This window comes from Epinephelus lanceolatus, chromosome 9 (genome assembly GCF_041903045.1).
Source record: "Epinephelus lanceolatus isolate andai-2023 chromosome 9, ASM4190304v1, whole genome shotgun sequence".
Lineage (NCBI taxonomy): Eukaryota > Metazoa > Chordata > Actinopteri > Perciformes > Serranidae > Epinephelus > Epinephelus lanceolatus.
The window spans coordinates 34,092,914-34,112,530 of record NC_135742.1 but is presented as its reverse complement, the minus strand read 5'-3'; the positions used below and the strand labels follow the sequence as shown (position 1 = coordinate 34,112,530).

Sequence of the window (19,617 nt, the reverse complement as noted above, 5' to 3'; positions counted from 1 at the left end):
AAAGCTCATCCAGTCAGCAGTCTTACCAGAGATGTGTATGAATAATAGATATTATGAGGAGGTTTGTCCTCAAGACATGCAGTGACAGCATACAGTGCTGTACTAATATACTGATGAAAACATATTGACATAAGCCTTATAGACAAACTGTAGGATTAAGAAATTCAGCATGGAATTAGAGGTCCCTATACCAAAATAAGCTGTTGTCAGCATGCACCCCTGTTTTCTTTGGCAACATCAACACAGAAAAAGAGGCTCAAATGTAAACACCTTTTATTTTTCTACAGTTAACTTGGCAAAACATTTTGTTTAATTTGTTAGACAAAAAATGTAAATGTGCATACTGAATTTAATAAATTTTTCTCTTTGGCATGCATAAAAATTGCTTGAACAAGACAGATGTGTGGAACATTACCACAACTACAATCATATTGACATTGACATACAGTACAGGTACAACATAGTCACATCCACCGTAAATACAGTTCATATGTCATTCCTTCTATATTATCTTAGACAGGGCAATATGAATTTTTAAAACCAGACATTACTTGTTCCTAAAGCAAGCTTAAGGACTTCGGACCTGTGAGTATTGAAAGACATAGCATATAATGCTGCAAACCAAGAGCTGTGCGTCCTTGTAAATGGTGTTTCCACTGCCCTTGATCTAAGACCGTAGTGAATAACATATGAAATGTGTCAGAGTTCTGTTTCTCATTAATATCAGAGATCTGCTTCTTGGTTGCATGTAGTTGTCAGACAGTGATGCTTTTACAGGACTCGACTGGCACAGTGAAAAGTCACAGATGGTCACACAGTTACAATACAGGTGTTATATTGCCACATGGGTTCCTGGTTGGAGCACCAATGTCACAGGACAAGGACATTCCACTTACAATCTCTAATATAACACATACTGTGTGGAGACATACTGAAATGTTTAACAGTGTACTGATCTTAACATCTTATCTCCAGGCATTCACTCTCTCACACCGACTTAGTTGTACATTGAAGGCGACATTTTGCGACTCTTATTTTTACCATGTAGAGAATGAGACAAGACACCAGCAATCTATCCACACAGGAAGTTATTTAGTGAGAATTAAAGTGCAAAAACATAAGTTGGACAATCATCAGCTAGGCTACAGCAAATTCTGCCTCAGTTGAACTGGAGACTTTTCAGGAAGAACACTTATTGATTGAAAGTGTGAGGTGATTCCTCGCTCCCTAACATTCGAGGAGTTTTGATTCCAGTGTCATTCAGATTTTCGATGGCTCAGAGATCTTAGCTTGTCCTCTGGTGTACTTGGTCAAGTATAGAGACGGACACAGCTTCACATTCAGGACCGATCATTTTATGATCTTAGCGAGACATCATTCGTACAAACTCTGTGAAGAGATGGGGATAATGACAAAATGCAACATTGCACTAAACTTTACAGCATACCTTAAAGGCACAGGTCACCCCAGAATCCCAAACATATATCTTTCCTCTTACCTGTAGTGCTATTTACCAGTTTAATTAGTTTTGGTGTGACTTGCTGTTGGAGATATCGGCCGTACAGATGTCTGCCTTCTCCTCCTGTGACCCTGCGTCCTCCTATGAGGATAATACATTTTGGGTTTCCTGCACGTTATACTTCATTCTCCCTATTTTAGACCTGTTTTTCTTGTTTGTGGACACTTTTATGGGCCATCTAGCGGTAGTAAGACCACAATACAGTAATTCATTGTAAAAAAAGATGGCAGCCAACTCTGCTAAGTCAGATACCTTTCTTTAAGGTACAAAACCTGATCTAATTTTATGGTTGAAACTTGTATGCTTAATAGCATTTGTAGTTTGATATTGGATACAAATTTGACCAAGCTAAGACACTGTTAATTAGGAGTACTCATTGAGGACACCAGGACTCTATTATTGTATTATCACAGTGTGACCAATTATGTTTGACAGACTGTTCCTACAGAAAAAAAGGACATTCATAGCTTGGAGTACAGAGAGAGGAAAATTAATCCAGAATTACAAACTGAACAAATCACAAGGCTTTTAGATATGTTGCATTATTTGCTACTTCGTTTTGCACAGTCATGTTCAGGCATTGAAATGAATAGTTTTGGAAAGTTTTAGACTTGAGTGACCCCTAAGCTAAACAACACTGAGCAAATGTTTGTCATTTTTTGAAAACCACTTACTGTTCAAAGATGATGCACAAGTTTCATACTTACCTGGTCCTACTAATCCCATATACTAAGCAGAAATTAAAAATGCAAACCAAACAAATGCTCTCAGGTGGATAATGGAACTAGATGGTACTCGGCGTGCGGTGCTCAAGCACAAAAAAAGCAACTGTGAGCAGTTTCATATAGGAAGTATTTTGTCTACTGAACTACACCCACCAGCCGTGTCACTGCGCATAAATAAAGTATGCATCTACAGTACTGCTAGCTCCCCTAGCACCACTAAGCTAGCTAATATTACAGCTAAGCCATGGAGGATTAATGTTTACATCTTGCGTTGTCAAGAGCATGAGCCTCTCGTCCAGTACCCTAGTAGATGCATGCTTCCCTTTGTGTGGGTAGACAAAAATACTTCCTTCATGAAACTGCTCACAACAAGGTCTGTGGATTACCTTGAGTAACCACATCATGATTTCTAGAAAGAATAATTGCTGTTGAGTATGTGAAATTTATTTTTTGGCACTTAGAGCCCCACAAGCCGAGTGCCACCTAGGTCATCATATTCAAGACAAGGCAGACATCTCTACAGCTTATATCTCCAACACTCAGTAACGCACACCAAACTAATTTTGATAAATAGCACCACACGTAAGAAGAAAAATATGTATTTCTGATTTAGGGGTGAACGGTGCCTTTAAATGAATAGTTTGTAAAGGTGATTTACCTTCAAAGTCAACAAGCCCATCACCATTCAGGTCAACATCCCTCAGGATATCTTCGACTTCCTTTAAACCCACCTGGAACAAAGGTCAGCAACAGTTAGTGGAGCACCACACACAGTGAGTATTCTTACAAGAATGGTTCAGAGACTCCCTGATGTCTCTCTCTCTGATCCAAGTGTTACCTGTTGGCCCAACAACTTCCTCATTGCATCTCGGAGCTCTGATGTGCTTATGGCACCGTCTCCATTAGTGTCAAACTGAGAACAAAAAGCAGATATACAACATTAAAAATGGAGAAGTAAATACAAAAAAATTCACAACACAACCAACGCTACTGAAAGCGTTATATAAATGTTAATCCAGAAACTCTTACCTCTCGAAAAGCATCTTTTAACTCTTTTATTCCAATCATGTCTGCAGTTTCGGCGAGGAGTTTTGGGCCCATCAACTCTACAAAATCCTCAAAATCAACATGACCTCCCACTTAAGAAAAAGAGATTTTGGCACAGTATTTCAAACCACAACACATACAGGGCACAACTATTAGCATGATACATGAATAATAAGTTCGGTCCTTACAGTTCATGTTTATCTGTTGACTCAGCTCAATCAGCTCCATTTCAGTGGGCATGTATCCCATAGTTCTCATACAGTTTCCAAGGTCTTTACAGCTGATGAAACCGTCCTTGTCTTTGTCGAACTCTTTGAAAGCGTCCCGTAACTCTGTTGAGCAACAACAGAAACATTATTTGCAATTGAATTCTGTCACCGCATGTTAAAACTCATCCTTCTATTCATTTAATTTGACTTTTATATTTGCTCTGTATATCATTGTTTACATTTGTTTGACTGCTTAGTGTCAGTAAAGAAAGAGGGAACATTGAAGAGAAACTTACCATCCATTTCTTCTGGCCGCAGCTCTCTGTCCTATAAGAAATGATATTTAATCACCGGTCAGTACAAAACTATAAGCAGTCATTATGACCTCACATCAAAACAAACACAACTCGTCTGTGTGTGAGCTACCTCCAAACATACCGCTGACAGCGCTGTGACTTGAGTGATGCCCAAATCTAAATCAGTAATCTCCTCCATAACAACCCTCAGCCTTCTTGTGAACCTCAACTTAAGGATGCCTAACGGGAAAGGATGTTAACAGTAGACTGAAACTATCTCACATCTTGATGACAAAACCTCCAAGTATAAGTAGGCCGATCCCTATGAAGCATGACTGGGAAACATAACCCTCCGAGTTCACAGAAGAATGTGGCTGTTTCTATTTTTTTTTCCAGTGGTTGCTTACAATGAACACAACCTTTAAAGGGCAGGGAGAGAGGCAGACATATCCCAGAGCCCTCAGGGGTTAACAGCAGGAGCAGTGAGAAGTCTAAACACAACACTGTGTGCTGACGTCAGGCCCAAAAAACTGGCTGACCGGAACCACTGACGTAGAGAGAGTATTTCCAACATGTGTGCTCCATTAGCGCTTCAATTTGCCAATCCATCAGTGTCAGTTCATCAACCATCGCATGTACACTGACATGTCCCAGGCCTCATCAATCTACTCACATGACTGTGCAGTAACCTCCATTGAAAGTACAATCATGCAATTCACCTGCCATCACTGCACACAGATTGAACAAACCATATAAGAGTGTATAGAAAATAAATGAGCTCTGGACTGTGCAGATACAGTTATAACCGAGAAACAGGAAGACATGCTTAACTGCTTTCTTGCTAAGAATCAGATAAGAACATTGATACCACTCTTATATCTGCGAGGTAAAACATGAACCATATCCAGCGGTCAGTTAGCTTAGCACAAAGAGTAGCAACAGGGGGACACAGCTTGCCTGTCTCTGTCTGAAGGTAACAAAATCCACCTACCAGCACCTCTAAAATTCACCAGTTAAAAATGAAATATTCTGTCTTGGTCTTGGGGCTAAGCTAAGCTAACTGGCTGTTGGCTCCAGCTACATATTAAACTGTCAGACATCAATCTTCTTATCTAACTCTTGGAAAAAAACCAAATAAGGCATTGCATTTATTCACAAGCTCCTAAACACTCCTGTAGTCTTTTGTGAGCTTTCAGGCTCAATCATTTTCCAAACCTGTGTGTTCCCCACTGACAGCTGGCAAGATACCAGACAAAAGCAGCAGGAGTGGAAGTAGCAGGATATATGATGGAAAGTAATTGAAAGGGTCTCAACAACTGAGCGATGACTGCTGTTGTGGCAGCTTGTTTGGCAATAATAGAAATCCTATCTAGGTTACATGTAATGCTGAAATAAATACACATAGATATAGTTTAAAAAAATAGGATGTTTGTTGAGACTTACGTACAGCCTGCCTGCACTCGGCCATGCCTTTACTCAGGAAGACACAGGTTTGCAACCGTGCGTTCCTCACGAGAATGCAGTTTTGTGTCATGGAAACAATGGACTCCTGATATGGCCCAAGATACCCTGCCTGGCCCATCTCCTCACAGGGCAGCACCCCTCCGAATCTCCTCTCAGCATCCTGGAGTATCTTCCCAGAGGGGTGCAGAGACAGTGTTAGAGATCTGTGGCAACTTCAGAGCAGAATGCAATAAAGATATAAGTTGAAAGACGATATATGAGTCAATGTAGACTCTATACTCTTGAATTGGGGCAATAGATTAAATGCTAAAACAGAAGTTTACTCCTCTGTAAAAGTATTCTGTGTGTGTATGTATGAGAGAGAAACAATGTTTAAAATATGAAAACATGGCAAAGAGGCAAAATGCATCAATAACACAGCATGTTGCCAACTTTCCACTCATCGTTCATAACAGTTTACTTGCCACGTTGTAGGGACTGGCACCTCACACCTATACACTGTCACAGGAACAGTAAACATACTCAGAAGCAGAGAAAAGACTAAAGCTCCGGGGAACAGGCTACATATGATGTGATCACAAAAGACATTTGGACACATTTTCTTCTGTGAGACATGCAGTACTTTTTTAGAACATAGTTCCTGTTACACAATAAAAGTCTGAAAAAATCTGGAACCATTAATCTAACATGTTTAACAAAATGCACCCAAGAGCCAACAACAAGCAGCGCAGTTTCATAATGAGTTTCAATTCATAAAGTCCTTCCCACCACCAACATTAATTAGTGTGGACATTAAGACTCCTAACTCCAAACTCTAGAACAATTATGATAATGATCGTAACAGCATGTCCCACAAAAACATAATACGGATCCCAGGTAGCCAGTGTTGGCTGACTACTCTGTTCCAGCCCCAGGGGACCAAATGTGAGCCAGCTTTGGCCTCTTTAAGTTTCCCAAATCTGGCCCAGATTTAACTGTTACAGAAACAGGCCTGTTCTGGCTGAGACATGGCACTAAAACAAGTTCTGGCCCAATGATGGCTGCCAAATCTGGGCTCAGTTGTGCATAGTAGACACAGGGTTATGTTGGCTGAGACATGGCTGCTGGACAAAACTGTGACGAGCACTAGAACAGGTTCTGGCCCATTGATGGCCCAAAATCTGGGCTCAATTGGGCATTGTAGACTAGGGGCCTATACTGGCTGAGACACAGTTGCAGGACAAAACTGCACCCAGCACCAAAATGGGTTCTGGCCCATTGATGGCTTCAAATCTGCGCCTAACTGGGCATTGTAGATGCAGGCCTATCCAAGCTGAGACTGGCAAACATAGTATGAATATTTTATTGTAGCTTTGCTATGTGTATTTTCTGCATTCTACATTTTGTTACACAGCCAGTCTTTAAAGAAGTATGTTGGAATGGTAAGCCTTTATTGGCGTACAGTAATAATCTGAACACTGGCTATGAAAAGATCATAATGTAGCCTGATAATAACAATGAGTGTATAACAGTGTTGCACATACTATACTAACATTATAAAAAATGATTAAATCATTAAGTCAGAAAAAAACCATTTAGATGAATATAATAGTGTCATAATAAAAAACAGAGGATTGCCCTTTAAGAGCATAGGAACCTCTCTGGTGTTTAATTTTGTACATCATGAAAAATACACATACAGATAAATATATTTGTAAGTATTCTGGGGGTTTTGCAATAAGATGACTGATTTACTCAGCATCCATGCTTGAGTTCGAGCAGAGAAGAAGAACAAATGCAACTGCACACAACAATAGAGAATTTCTAAGAATACTACTGTCAAGTGTCATTTACAAGTTTCACTTTCAAAATACGCCCAACAAAGTGAGGAAGACAGGGTGCATCAGAGTGAAAACATTCCTACCGTTCTCAGAGGCCAGTCTAAGCAGTTTCCCATACCAGAAGAGAAAAGAGGCACTAAAAAGGACCATGAGGACCTTTTCTCCGTTAAGTTTGCAGTTTGGATTTTGAGAGGAGTGCGAACAAGAGCAAGACCCATGAAGACTCGGATGCTAACCTACAGCTGGTTGAAAAAACAGTGAACTGTACTCCACTGCACTGTCTGGAGTAAACAAATGTAGCAACAGACAGCCAGTGACACAGTAAGAGAGAAAGAGAGGGAGTGAAGAGTGAGGAGCGAGGGCGAGGAGCTAAATGAGAGAGGGACGAGGGCCAAGGGGGGAAACAGAATTATGCCTATTAAAGGAAAAGAAGGTGATCCACTGTCTGCGAGATATTTAGCCAACTGTAACACTGACCAAACTGTTACAGCTATTCTGTGAACCACGCAGACACTTTAAACATGGGATCACAGGCATCAACCATGAGAATAAACAAGAAAAATGTTACAAGCGGTGTCAGCTTTTCTGCAGGGAAAACATAGTATCGCAAGCAAGTGACCTTTGCTTCAGGATCACACACATATTGTGAGGTGTTTGCTCTTTCTAGGCTGTGAAAATCAGAAGCAGGCAAGTTTACAAGAACACTCGGTAATGACCTATTTACAGTCTCCTCACCTGCGCTCTCACTCTCAAGTGCGAGACCTCAACATTGCATTTAAATTCATGTATTCCACTTTCTGCACGTGCCTTTGTTTTTCTTGGCTTATACACCCCCACACATCATCCTCTGCCCTCTGCAGGCAAAGACAAGGTCACTCTGTCCTACAGCCACCACATGGCACCAAAGAGAAACACATGAAGACCATGACTGTGTGAGGAATACAGTTACAGTATGGTCCATCTGTTACAGTGAAATGTACATCCGTAGAAAATCAGAAATCAGCTAACTAGTGAGGTAATACCTTACTCTGCACAGAACAATAGTGAGGATATGGGTTTCTTTGTAAAAGGTTTCAAACAATTCACATCCCCGATCACCATCTGTTCACGTGTATCCCAATCCTGTCTTGCTGAAACGCTAAAAATGCACTTAACTTTGAATGCATTGTTCAGACAAAACTCCAAAGATAGCGTGTGTCTCTCAAACCATGCATTACATCTCTGCCCGTCACTGAACTCCTCTCCATCTAGCTGTCTCATCAAAGACCTTTTTGAGGTCACGCTAATGTTTTCACAGAGCTGCTCGCAGACTGACTCATGGGTTATTTGCAGAATAGGCTTTCACACTGTAACTATTAGAAGATTTTTCTCCTGAAAGCCACACAATGGATGATCTCCATGTTCCCATGCTGAGTCTATTTCACGGTTTGCAGCTTCCTAATTCAAATCACCTCCTGATCCATGATCAGATTAAAACCCAAACACCCTACATGGCGAGAACTAAACTCTGAGTTCTGAGGAAGAGATGCCATCAATAAACAACATGTAATCAGGAGTTTAAGCAGCGAGGTGGAGCTTTGTGAGAATGTAAAACTAAAACTAGTTGCTTTGACAGACTTTAGCTCGGTGAGCCAAAATTATGCAAAATCACACCACTGCTAGGGATCCAAGCATATTAAACTAAGCTTTTTTCTTCTGTGTCAAAGGCTGAAAATAGAGCCTTCATCACCAACAGGAACATCAAAGTGATTTCCTTCAAACACAACAATCACTGCAGTGTTCCTGATTAAATGATGCAGGAATATAAATATATATCTTTTATCTTTGACCAAATACACATTAGCACATCAGAGATTTCCACCTCTCCATGCTAGTACATCTCATCTGCCCCAGCACATCCACTTCAATAAGAAAGGTCTGCCTGATTGAGAGGGTCTGTAGGAGGTAGTGCCGTATTTACAAATTACATAAGAAATGGATGTGTAGAAGAAGCTCTTCCCCGTCCAGTCTGTCCAGTAATGACTGTGTTTGCGGACTGCATCACAGAGCACATTAGCGTATATGGATTGTAAACAGGGCGTCAGTGTAGCCAGAAGCAACACTTAACCACTTCATATCGGTGTGCACTTTTGTGGAAATATGAATAACAAAGCACTATTTTGTGCGTGGCAAGAATGTAATGCAGTTTATTTTTAGATGAAGCTCACAGTACTAGAGACATCAATGTGGTGTCATCCATACAAATTGATTTATAAAGCCAAATTATTTTTTAGAAGCTTTACCAATTGGCTTTTACATAAATTAGGATTTAGGTTTGGGGTGTCACTGTCAGAGCGTGTCAGGGCCCCAAGATCGCTAGGAGCGTCCCTGCTTCACACACAATAACTCCTAAATTTAATGTATCCTGTGGAGGTGATTCAATTTAAACAAAATGTGTAAAACAACTGACTGATCCCAGTATTTCAGGGCCTTACCTGCCCAAACAGTGAATTGAGGATCGTGCGTAAATTGATATCAGATGCAGAAGAAGCAGCACTAGACCTCCGGGAGCGGCGAGAGGATCTGCTGGACAGCGGGACCAGGGAGCAGGAGGACGGGGATGGACTGCTGACATGACCCCCGCTGTTCGCCACACTGACCCCTTTATGGTCCTTCGGCTCACAGAGGGGAGCCCTGTCATCGTTGCTGTCCGACAGAGAGGGCACCCTGGGGACCGGGCGTGCGTGCGTGTGACAGCGACGGGGATGCTCAGGTTCAGGTGGTCCCGCTGCCGCTGGACGGTCCTCCCGGTTGTGCTTCCTGCGGTGGTGGTGCCGGTGTGTGGGCTTGGATGTCCTGCAGCGCTCCCTCACACCTCGGCCCGCCTCGCCGTTTGGCTCCGGCGGGTCCGGAACTTGGCTGTGGGGGGCATGTGACTTACTCTTGCCTCGAGTGGCTGCATCATTACTACTGTCCTGGCTGCCGATGAGGGACGGGTGACACAGGGGTCTCCGGGCACTGATGTCGCACTCGGCCGACCAGAAGGACTCCTCGGCTTTGCTGCTGCTGCTCTGGAGTGCAGCGGGACGGTGGTGATGCTGGTGCTGATGCTGATGGTGATGCTGACTTCTCCGGCTTTCTGCTGTGCGTTCGGGGAGGTGTGTGGGTCTCTTCGCCGCAGAGGATGATTTCAGTAAGGAGGTCGTGGATTCAGATTTTGGAAAGGAGGAGCTCATTGCTGCGGATCTGGTCTAGTCTGTCTCGGTGGGTTGATCATCGACATCATACACCGTTTTCTCTCCATGGTCGACCCATAATAGCATAGCAGAGGCTGCCCGCGGTAAGTTAGGCTACATTTCACCACCTGATTGCTGTGCGGCAGCGCGGCCGGAGCGCGCGCAGACTGCTCAGCAGAGGGGCACACACGTCGCTGCAGAGCGCGTCACCTTTTCATTGATGTGGATGCTGGTCTCTGGCATCGTGGCAGTGACGTGGGCGTGGACGGTAGTAAGATACACCAGTGGTCAGCAAACTTTTCCATGACAAAGACAGACCAAACATAAACAACCATTACACCACCCAAACACAGAAAATGATGCAAATATCCCTCATAAAATGACATGGAGTGATCCACAATAAGCAAAATTAAACCCACAAAAATGACTTATCATTCTTGGTCTGGACATAACTTCAAAATAATGAAATCTAATATGCTACAGTCCCTGCAACAATAAATAGGCTACATTTGAGAAGCTGATTTTTGTTTGGACAGTGGCAGCAAAGTGTTAATTCAGCTCCATTTTATTTTTGTCTTGGTTAGTGGTGTTGTATAAGGCTGTACTTTTAACAGTGCTTCTGTGCTTTTGTCCTCCTAGTGGACAAAATGTCACTGACACCATACTATTGTGTTTTAAGCAGGGCTAGATTAACCTGCTATGGGGCCTCAGGGCAAACCTGAGCCATGGGTCCCCATTGAGGCCCCCTACACAAACCAGCCAGTAATTCTACACTGAAATGCTACAGTCATGCACCAGGTTTGCAGAGTTAGTTCATGGTGAATTGAATACAAAGCCTACATTTTTTTTAGAAGGTATGCTATGCAGAATTGTTCGTTAACATTCACTCTTGTTTGGAGTTTTGCCATATTTACATGTTTTTCCCAGCACTGTGTGTCTTGGATGCCTGCTGCTGAAGGGTCTGGCACCTGGTTGCTACTATTTTATAAAGCCCCGACCTCACCTGAGCACTCTGGGAGTACACGTCAACACATTCTCACTCCGACCTCGTCAAATATTGATCATGGACTTTCCACATCCCTTGGTGCACTGGTTGTTGACCTTCTGGGACACTGTGTCAAGTTCTGCCTGTTACATGCATTGTCTTCTTTCAAAATACACTTCCGTTTTCACAGGAAATTTAACTTTTACATACAGTCTCTTTCAAAATAAACGCACAACATCGGTACAACACCACAAATTGACATATTTTTTCCCTTCAACAACAAACACATGGTTGGGTTTAGGCAACAAAAGCACGTACTTAGGTTTAGGAAAAAGGAAAAAGATTTGCCTTCAGAAACTTACGGGACGTGAACACTGCTCTCTCGGGCGAAAGTCTGTGTTTGTTGGACCCATCCACCACCCCTCCTGCCCGCCCCAGTCAGACTTTCGCTGCTTTAACTTTGGTCCTTGTCCCGTTGTGTTCCCCCCTGATGCCACCGGGCACCGTTAAACTGTAACAGCAATCAGCCGGGTATCATGCCGACGTTAATGTATGCCTTTTTTCACTGGTTTCTAACGCTGCAAGTCAATGCCCAAGTGCCGGATTTCGATGACTTCAGAGTGAAACCCAGCTCTACACGCACAATCAATTCTGTAATTGATCAAATTACCATTAAATAATTGCCACACTAATCTTTTTAAGCTTCATCATTTGTTGTATGGCTGTTTTGTTTCATAACACTTCCCATGTGTTGTATGTACATTCACTAGTTGTACTGTGTGTCTGCATTTGCATGAAATTAAAGTCAAATGAAATTATTCACTTTGTCAGGGGCACTTAGGGCCCCATCAGCTACACCTAGAGGTCCCTGGACTCCACTACAGCTAATCATCCCACTGGCTTATAAAAGACACATTATTACATTCCTGCAGCCATGTGCATGTCTTATTATTAAATTCTAAATTGCTCAAAGGATAATCCCTGTGCATACACATGCTACATTATCCTGCTCTCTCTCTAAAACACACACTGAGCATTACACTGGTGTAATTAGCACACTGAGCAGTATTGCAGCAGTAACTACTATAGCCTACTTTAAAAATTCAAGAACTTTGAGACTGAAACAAAACAAGTCTGTATAAAACATGCTACTTATAAATACAAGCACTAAGGGCTTTCTAAATTAATTACATTGTAACTGGCATCAGCCTCACATTAGCATTTTCGCCGTCCACCAAAGCTACAGCAACACCTGTCCACCTTTGGAGAAACTCAAATGTGATCAGAAGAGGTGGCACCGATTTGTGTTGGCAATCTTTTTCCTCGACTGTAGAAGCAGATGTACGGCCAGATATCAACCCCTATATATATATTCTTTTTGAACCCATAAACATGACACTTAAGAGTAATGGAGACCCTACTGCTTTTATTTAAAATGATGTTATTATTGCCTCAGCATTTCAGTGCTTCTGGCTTCATATCCTCCATAGGCAGTGCAGGTCTGACGAGAAAGAACTGCTGAGGAAACAGAGCAACAGGCACATCATTGCATGCCTACGCCTCCCTGTGCCACGATTATAAAACTGCATCTGGCTGAAAAGAGGCAACACTGTCTATTTTGTCCCTTTGCTTTATGTTGCAGAGTGTACCCTCAATACCAGGGTGGCATTTCTGCAGAGGATTTCATCCCTCTCTACCACTGAGCTTCTGCAGTATGTTTTAATCAGTGTTTGAGATGTAGTGTAACAGTAGTAGTTCAACTGATGAAATGGCTGATTCAGCAGAATGGACTAAAGAGCATGCATACAGTGTGAGGTCTACCTTTTATGACAACTGTGCAAAAGTGACACCTCTGACAACAGCTGGTTAAATAAGATACTCGACCATTTATTAAATGTACAGAAATACTGTTCAAAATCCACACAAGAATGTGTTAAAGGACAAATCCTTAATCCTAATGTAAACAAAATGGTTGCCCCATCATATACTGTATATGTAAAGCAAATGCTTCGGGAATGATAGTTTTCATAAGTGGATTAACAGCACTCTTGATTTTAAACCTAATCATGGACAGCTCAATGTGAGTGTCGGTGTTGTCAGATGTTGTAAACAGCTTGTAAATCATTCTGTAAACATTACAATAGAATAGATGGGTATCTTGAATTGCGATGGACCTGTAAAGCTGCTGAAGATTAATTGTCACTACCTTTTGTGCACATATATCCATGAAGTGCTGTCGAAGAGTTAGGGATTGTGGCTTTCGTAATGGAAGCCATATGGTACGGCAAAAGTTACAGTGATTCAAAATAAATACGTCACAGAACAACAAAGATAGTACTTCATAAACATTTTACAGAATCTACAAATTGAATCTATCAAAATGATTTCATGGTTGGCCTTGTTGAGAAAGGAAAACGAGATGCAATCGCTGTAGCTGCAAATCAAGACAACACAATAGTTAAAGCGTTGAAGACACTCATCTCAAATCATCCCAGACCATTCACTTTTGTTTTGCTTTTTTTTAACCTCAACCCTATTTACAGAAATACAAACCTGATATCAAATACAACCAAATTACAAGAGTTTAGTAAATTTACCAAAAACGCTTCATCTTCAGTGTTACAGCACAGGCCGACTCACACGATTTGACCTAAAAATGTGCTTATCTAACCATGTCTTGTGAAAGCAGGATCGTTTTTTTTTTTTTTTCAAAGGGGAGCACAATAAACTACCACACCGGCAGGAGTCAGGACAGAGACATTAGCTGCGTCTGTAAACATTCATGTCATGATCAACATTGGACCTCAGTTATCATACATCTATCAAAACACATGTAGATAACAATCAGTCATTTCTCTAGTTAATGTTATCACGCTGAAAAAGCACTTTCTGCAGTTCATTCAGTTTAGATATCTATTAACGATTGCCTGTCTAGTCATAAAGCCCTATTTGTGCATCCTGTAAATAACTTAGCTAAAAGTGACATTTACAGAATGACACTGCATTTATTTATTTATCTATCGTTATTTGGTATTTATAAAGCCACAACTAGACAACTAGGCATTTTCATTATCTGGTTTGATGTGTTTATGACAAAGGTTTGACCAGCCTAAAATCATCCAGCACTGTAGCAATGATCCCGTAGCTCAGTAGCTCTCAACCAGGGGCCCGGGGACCCCGAGTGATGCTTGAGGGAGTTCCAGGGGGTCCCCAACAAAAATAGGGGAACAGTTTCTTTTTCGACTTAATTCAATATAGAAATGAGCCCAGTATGTGTAAGAATCACAAGAATGGTTTCACTTCCACCACAGTTATCACCTCAACTGTAGCTGACAACTGAAGAAATCGCCAGGAGAAGCTTGCCGAGGGTGCCTAATGTGCTAGGTCAGGCACTGCTTGACATGAAAAAGGTTGAGAACCACCGCCCTGGCTTTAGCCTCACTATAGCTGTGATTTCATATAAGTAAGCACTACAATCACTGGAAAATGTGTCACCGTTCTGCAAGCAAGAGATTTTCCACTCATTCATGAAAATTCAAACAGTCAAAAGTGTGTCCCACATTCGAAAGTGGGTGTTTTTGAAATGAGAAAAAAAAAGGTGCAAACTCACTGACAATCGTGTTTCATTTGGAATCAAAATTCATCTCAAGTGTGACTGGATGTGTTGAGTAATATAAAAAAAGTTGAATAATCACATTTCTTAGCCCTTGCTGACATGTATGTAGGTGTCACGGTAAATTTATGTGTCACAGTTAGCGTAAAGTGATACCAGCTGTACTTTACACAAAAGGTTTTGGGAAAAGTTTAGGGCCTAGCAAACTCAGTGACTCCAGGTCATGTATAGATAATAGAACAGGTTGACCTATGGACAACAAGAAGGTGACACATTGTTGATTGGCTCGCTAAGAGCCGTTCATCATATCTGTAATGTACTTTTCTTTCCACCGTTGAACTGTTTCAAGCACCCACCAAAATAAAGCTAATATGATGCTGTACAAAGAATCTTAGATAGATCATGTTGCTCCAAAACCGGCACAAATTTAGAGGGAAATGGAAATGTCAAAAGATACATTTGACGGGAACTTCTTGCTGGGCATATTTTGTCACTGTTCAGGAACATCATTCATCAATATGCAAATGCATTGACATTCAATGATTTAAAATAACAAATAATCTAAAATGTCCCTGTCATGGCGTTACTAAACGGCTGAATGAACAATCGTGCTCCTACTCAAAAACCAAGTAGGTACTTTCAAGTGTGTTAATACAACTACGCAGGCAGAAACATGAACATGATTGATAAAAGAGGCCCAATGTTTGGTCATCTGCTAAGAGGGGTTATGAGAGATACTGTATGAGACAGAGAATATGTACACAGTGAATGTGAGAGCTGGTCTGGAGGCAGAAAAAGAGTCGCTCCCCAATCCTACAGACACTTCCCTAAACGCCATCTGTCTCTTGGTCAGACATGGTTTCTCACTCACACCTATTTCCCCTCCTTGTCCTCTAAGCGGCCTGGAGTAAAAATGTAGTCCAAGGCTTGTCTCTCAGCAGCGGCCACGTTGGGATGCCAGAGGTCCACCATGAAGACCACCCTGGGGCCGTCCTCTGCGCCGCCTGCACACACACACACACACACACACACACACACACACACACAGACATATGGCAACAACAAAAAACCAAAAGCCCAATTTTGTCATGATCTTGCCGTGAAACTGTATTATATTAAAAAAGGCTCTCTGACTTTAGTGATATTGGATTATACCACTTTTAGGTCAATCCTCCGTCTTAAAGGAATGAATAAAAAAGGACAGGGTGCAATAAAAGATTCTGTTTTAATCCCGTCTTACCCTCGTGGAAGGCCCTGTGGAGGAAGGAGTCATCAAAAAGCAGACAGCTGCCCTCAGACCAGCACTGTGGCTCTCCACCAACAACAAGCTCACAGGAGGGGGGCACTCTGAGACCTGCCAGAGAAAAATAGCAAATCCATTCATGTGTCATTATGGGAAAGCAAAGCATTTTGTGTTGCCAACCAATCTCCTAGGTAACAGCTCCCGGACAAAATGCCCTCTTCCCAGAGTGTCCTGCATTATTACAATATTCTGTTTTAAAGCATCTTATGAAAGACCCTGTCTACACAACAATAAACATCACTATTTATAGCCATCTCTCGGGGTACAGTTGGAAATAGAATCAAAGCTCAGGTGCAGAGAAAACAATAAAATCATCACATATGCCACTAAATTTCAGCCATGTGCCATCCTGACCCAGGAGGATCCAGAACACCACAGCAGCTGATTCAAACATGCTTATTTTTTTAAATCATCTGCTGTCGTGTTGAGGCGAAAACACTCTGAGCCTCAGACATCACATGGCTGAATCAGTTTCAGCTCACTTAGCAGTTCGTTCTCTTACCCAGGTGGCAGCGCAGCCTGACATTTGTTGGACCATAATGCTCAGTGATCAGAGCTCCGGGCGTCAACACAGAGAAGCAGGCGTTTCCGAACACATTGTTGGCGATGAAGGTGCGCAGCTGACCCAGCACCCTCCAGGCCCGTGGACACCTCCTGACATTAAGAACCAATGGGGTGCCTTGGTTAACCAGGTAGTAGGTCCACCACTGCCCCCGAGGAGTGTTGTTGGCTTTCCACCCTGGTGGCAGTGAGGAGCCGCTGCGGGCCGGAGGTTGGTGGTAGATGCTCTCAAACTCAGCCAGAAGGGCGGGGAAGCTCTGCTCCAGCAGCTCCACGTCGTGTCTCTGTACTTCTCTGGAGAAGAAAGGGGCTGACGGTAGGTCTGGGAGGAAGAAGACCTCTGGCCTTTGGATGGTCGGTCGGCTGTTGAGGTATCGGCCTTGATCGCGGACTCCTTTATGCACCCTGCCCATACCTGACCAGGTGTAGCGCTTGGCGTAATCCTGCAGGCTGTGATAGAGCCTCTGGTTCAAACTCTCTCCGGCGCTGGTGCATCGGAAGCATTCTGATGACTGGCAGAAAGCGAAGCCGTTCTGCTCTTCTAGCATTGAACCATGCTTCCCTTTCCCCCTGCCACGGCAGTCTGAACTCATAAAGCCTCCCACCACCCCTCCAATCCGGCTGGGCCCAGCCAGATACCTCCCACGCAGAGGGCTGGAGCCATGCTCCCTGCCCACCCTGTAACAATACCACATAAACAGCAGCAGCACACACATGGCTATGGCAAAAGCACAGATCTCGCATTCCCTTATAGACTGCATCCCTCCAGCCACCATCTCCCTCACATTCTCTAACGACCACTCCATCTCGGCTCGCTTCTGGATTGCTGAATCTGACGGTGGGGGGAAAAGTGCTGATAAAAGATCAGTTAGCACGTCTTCTCTTGATTGAAAGGGGCCTTAAACCACACACAGGGCGTTAGTGAGTCTAGTGTCAAGCAGCTCTTATCGCCCCCCCTATGGTAAACAGTCTGCTGATTCGATCTGACACACTCGCTCTTCAGTCCTAACATTTCAGCACTGTGCAACGAGGGAAGGTTTCTCCTTGCATGGTGTCTGGCTGTGCGGTATTTGTGCTGCTCCCTCTCTGGTTCTCTCAGACAAATGCAGACAGACACCGCGCCTTAGGTAAATCTGTTCTCTGAAAAACAAAGACAGAAGGAGAGAAAGAGGGGTGAGGAGAGAGGAGGATACTGTCACTGACATCAGAGGGGGAAGCTGCGATTGACATGAATGCCCCAAACTCTATTTACTGTTCATGTGTTGGCATGCAGGATGAGTTAATGTGATGCAGGTTTCACAACAAATTGCTTTGTGTCTTCCTCCTCAAGAGTTTAAGCAAATTCCTATCCTGTATGCACCACAAAACACACCTGCTGAAACTCACCCACACGCTGTGGACTTCAAAATGACTGCACCCCATACACACACACACACACACACACACACACACACACAAACACTTTGACCACATTTTGGGATTCACACACTCCTGTACTGCACTGTATAAAACCATGAGTCATTGGCACATTGCTGCATTTAACACAGATCTCTCTCTTTTTATATTTTTTGCGCACCACGCACACACATGCGCGCGCACCAAACAGTGAATTATGTAAACTTAAACAGTGTTGATACCCACCCACATGTATAATTGGCATTCATAGGTTGCTCAGCAGGAGCTGCATAAATGGATCCTCGGGGGGAGGGAGGGGGCGAGATGTAGTCTGTGTAACCGTATAGGCCTTAGTATAAAAAAAAGGAGTGGATTACATGAGTATGATTATATAATGATAATGGACCAGCAGCCAAAACGCGAGGAGTGCAATGCGTCAACTGTGATCAGAACTCCACGATGCTCCCTCACCAAAAATGGTCGGGTAATCCTGCTCCAATAGATCCTCCCCTACATCCTGTCTGACAGCATCAAGACGCCCCCACATCCCCCACACACACACTCCCGCTGCTTTTAGGACAGACTGACCATCAAACCCAACCATAAAGCCACGTAAAGCACACACACTACACACACCCTGCCTTATCCCTCCACTGTTCCCATGTAATCTTAGAGCCACCAGTGCCAAGCTGCCACACAAACTGATGACCAACATACTGATGAGCAGTAACGTCCAACAAGCCGCGGAAAAAAAACAAGCAGATCGCAGTAACCCAGCTCATGTTCCCTCGCCTATGTCTACGTGGATGTTTGGTGCGTGGATTCGTGCACAGGTTTGCATCCATACCTACTCAACATTCATGACTGTGGCCAGTGGAGAGGAGAGGCGCACAGGTGTTTCTCCGGGCGAAGCTGCGCACCACTGCAGTGCACAAGGTAGACGGATATCAGTCGCCAACATTATAGGAAATATCTCCAAAATGCACAAAAGATGTCCTAACAGGAAGCGACAGCCATCGTACAGCGGAGAGAGACGAGAAAGCTATCCCACCGACGGTTTGAGTCCCTGTCTGTCTGTGATGGACAGCAGCGTCGGGGTAGGCTTCAGACAATATTGTTGTAAATACTGAAGCTCCACCAGGGAAGCCACCCAGCGGCAAGTGACCAGAGGAATGCGCGACAGCATTTCCGGTCGGACCTTTCAAAATAAACGCTTCAATTAGACGCGTGTTAAAAGCAGTCAGCAATAAGACCTGGCACTCCAACCCAGGGGTCAGAAGGGCCATTTTTAGCTTCTTCTTTTTTTTTTAAATCAGTCTGCAATACATATTTGTGCTTTATAATTACAGCCTATTAGGTCTAACTTAGCCTATCAATATTACTAATAGTTATAAATTAGCATTCATTAATATGTTTTGGCACAAGGTGGCTACTCTACAGGAGACTATTTGTGATTATTTTGTAC

General features: G+C 43.1%; 2 protein-coding genes across 8 annotated transcripts; both read right to left on the bottom strand.

Annotated features, from left to right (window-relative positions):
- Positions 1–256: 256 nt before the first annotated feature.
- Positions 257–10,881, bottom strand: cabp1a (calcium binding protein 1a). Of its 6 annotated transcripts, none has more exons than XM_033618751.2 (8): positions 9,555–10,881; positions 5,244–5,429; positions 3,797–3,827; positions 3,480–3,623; positions 3,274–3,383; positions 3,083–3,157; positions 2,903–2,975; positions 257–1,389 (listed from the first exon to the last, which is right to left on the bottom strand). In XM_033618751.2, exons 1-8 carry the CDS (start codon positions 10,293–10,295, stop codon positions 1,364–1,366), a joined length of 1,386 nt encoding a protein of 461 aa, XP_033474642.1. In that variant the 5' UTR covers positions 10,296–10,881; the 3' UTR covers positions 257–1,363. The 6 variants fall into 6 exon arrangements, with proteins under 6 accessions (XP_033474642.1, XP_033474644.2, XP_033474645.1 ...); XM_033618753.2 differs by lacking the exon at positions 9,555–10,881 and adding an exon at positions 7,164–7,662; XM_033618754.2 differs by lacking the exon at positions 9,555–10,881 and adding an exon at positions 7,164–7,658 and having other exon boundaries at positions 5,244–5,472.
- Positions 10,882–13,146: 2,265 nt separating this feature from the next.
- On the bottom strand, positions 13,147–19,324 carry asphd2 (aspartate beta-hydroxylase domain containing 2). 2 transcript variants are annotated; one of them, XM_033620417.2, is made up of 4 exons: positions 19,000–19,324; positions 16,699–17,897; positions 16,134–16,247; positions 13,147–15,897 (listed from the first exon to the last, which is right to left on the bottom strand). In XM_033620417.2, the coding sequence occupies exons 2-4, from the start codon at positions 17,561–17,563 to the stop codon at positions 15,767–15,769; spliced, it is 1,110 nt and encodes a 369-aa protein (XP_033476308.1). In that variant the 5' UTR covers positions 17,564–17,897; positions 19,000–19,324; the 3' UTR covers positions 13,147–15,766. The 2 variants fall into 2 exon arrangements, with proteins under 2 accessions (XP_033476308.1, XP_033476309.1); XM_033620418.2 differs by having other exon boundaries at positions 19,004–19,324.
- Between the last annotated feature and the right edge of the window lie 293 nt (positions 19,325–19,617).

Bases quoted from the DNA above. Each gene is read 5' to 3' on its own strand.
- cabp1a (XM_033618751.2), bottom strand. From the start codon at position 10,295: ATGAGCTCCTCCTTTCCAAAATCTGAATCCACGACCTCCTTACTGAAA. The intron at 3,828-5,243 runs GTACGTAAGTCT...CATTTCTTATAG, and splicing joins TGGCCGAGTGCAGGCAGGCT to GACAGAGAGCTGCGGCCAGA. The intron at 3,624-3,796 runs GTAAGTTTCTCT...GTTGCTCAACAG, and splicing joins GCGGCCAGAAGAAATGGATG to AGTTACGGGACGCTTTCAAA.
- asphd2 (XM_033620417.2), bottom strand. From the start codon at position 17,563: ATGGAGTGGTCGTTAGAGAATGTGAGGGAGATGGTGGCTGGAGGGATG. The intron at 16,248-16,698 runs GTAAGAGAACGA...TTTCTCTGGCAG, and splicing joins CAGGCTGCGCTGCCACCTGG to GTCTCAGAGTGCCCCCCTCC. The intron at 15,898-16,133 runs GTAAGACGGGAT...GTGTGTGTGCAG, and splicing joins CCACAGGGCCTTCCACGAGG to GCGGCGCAGAGGACGGCCCC.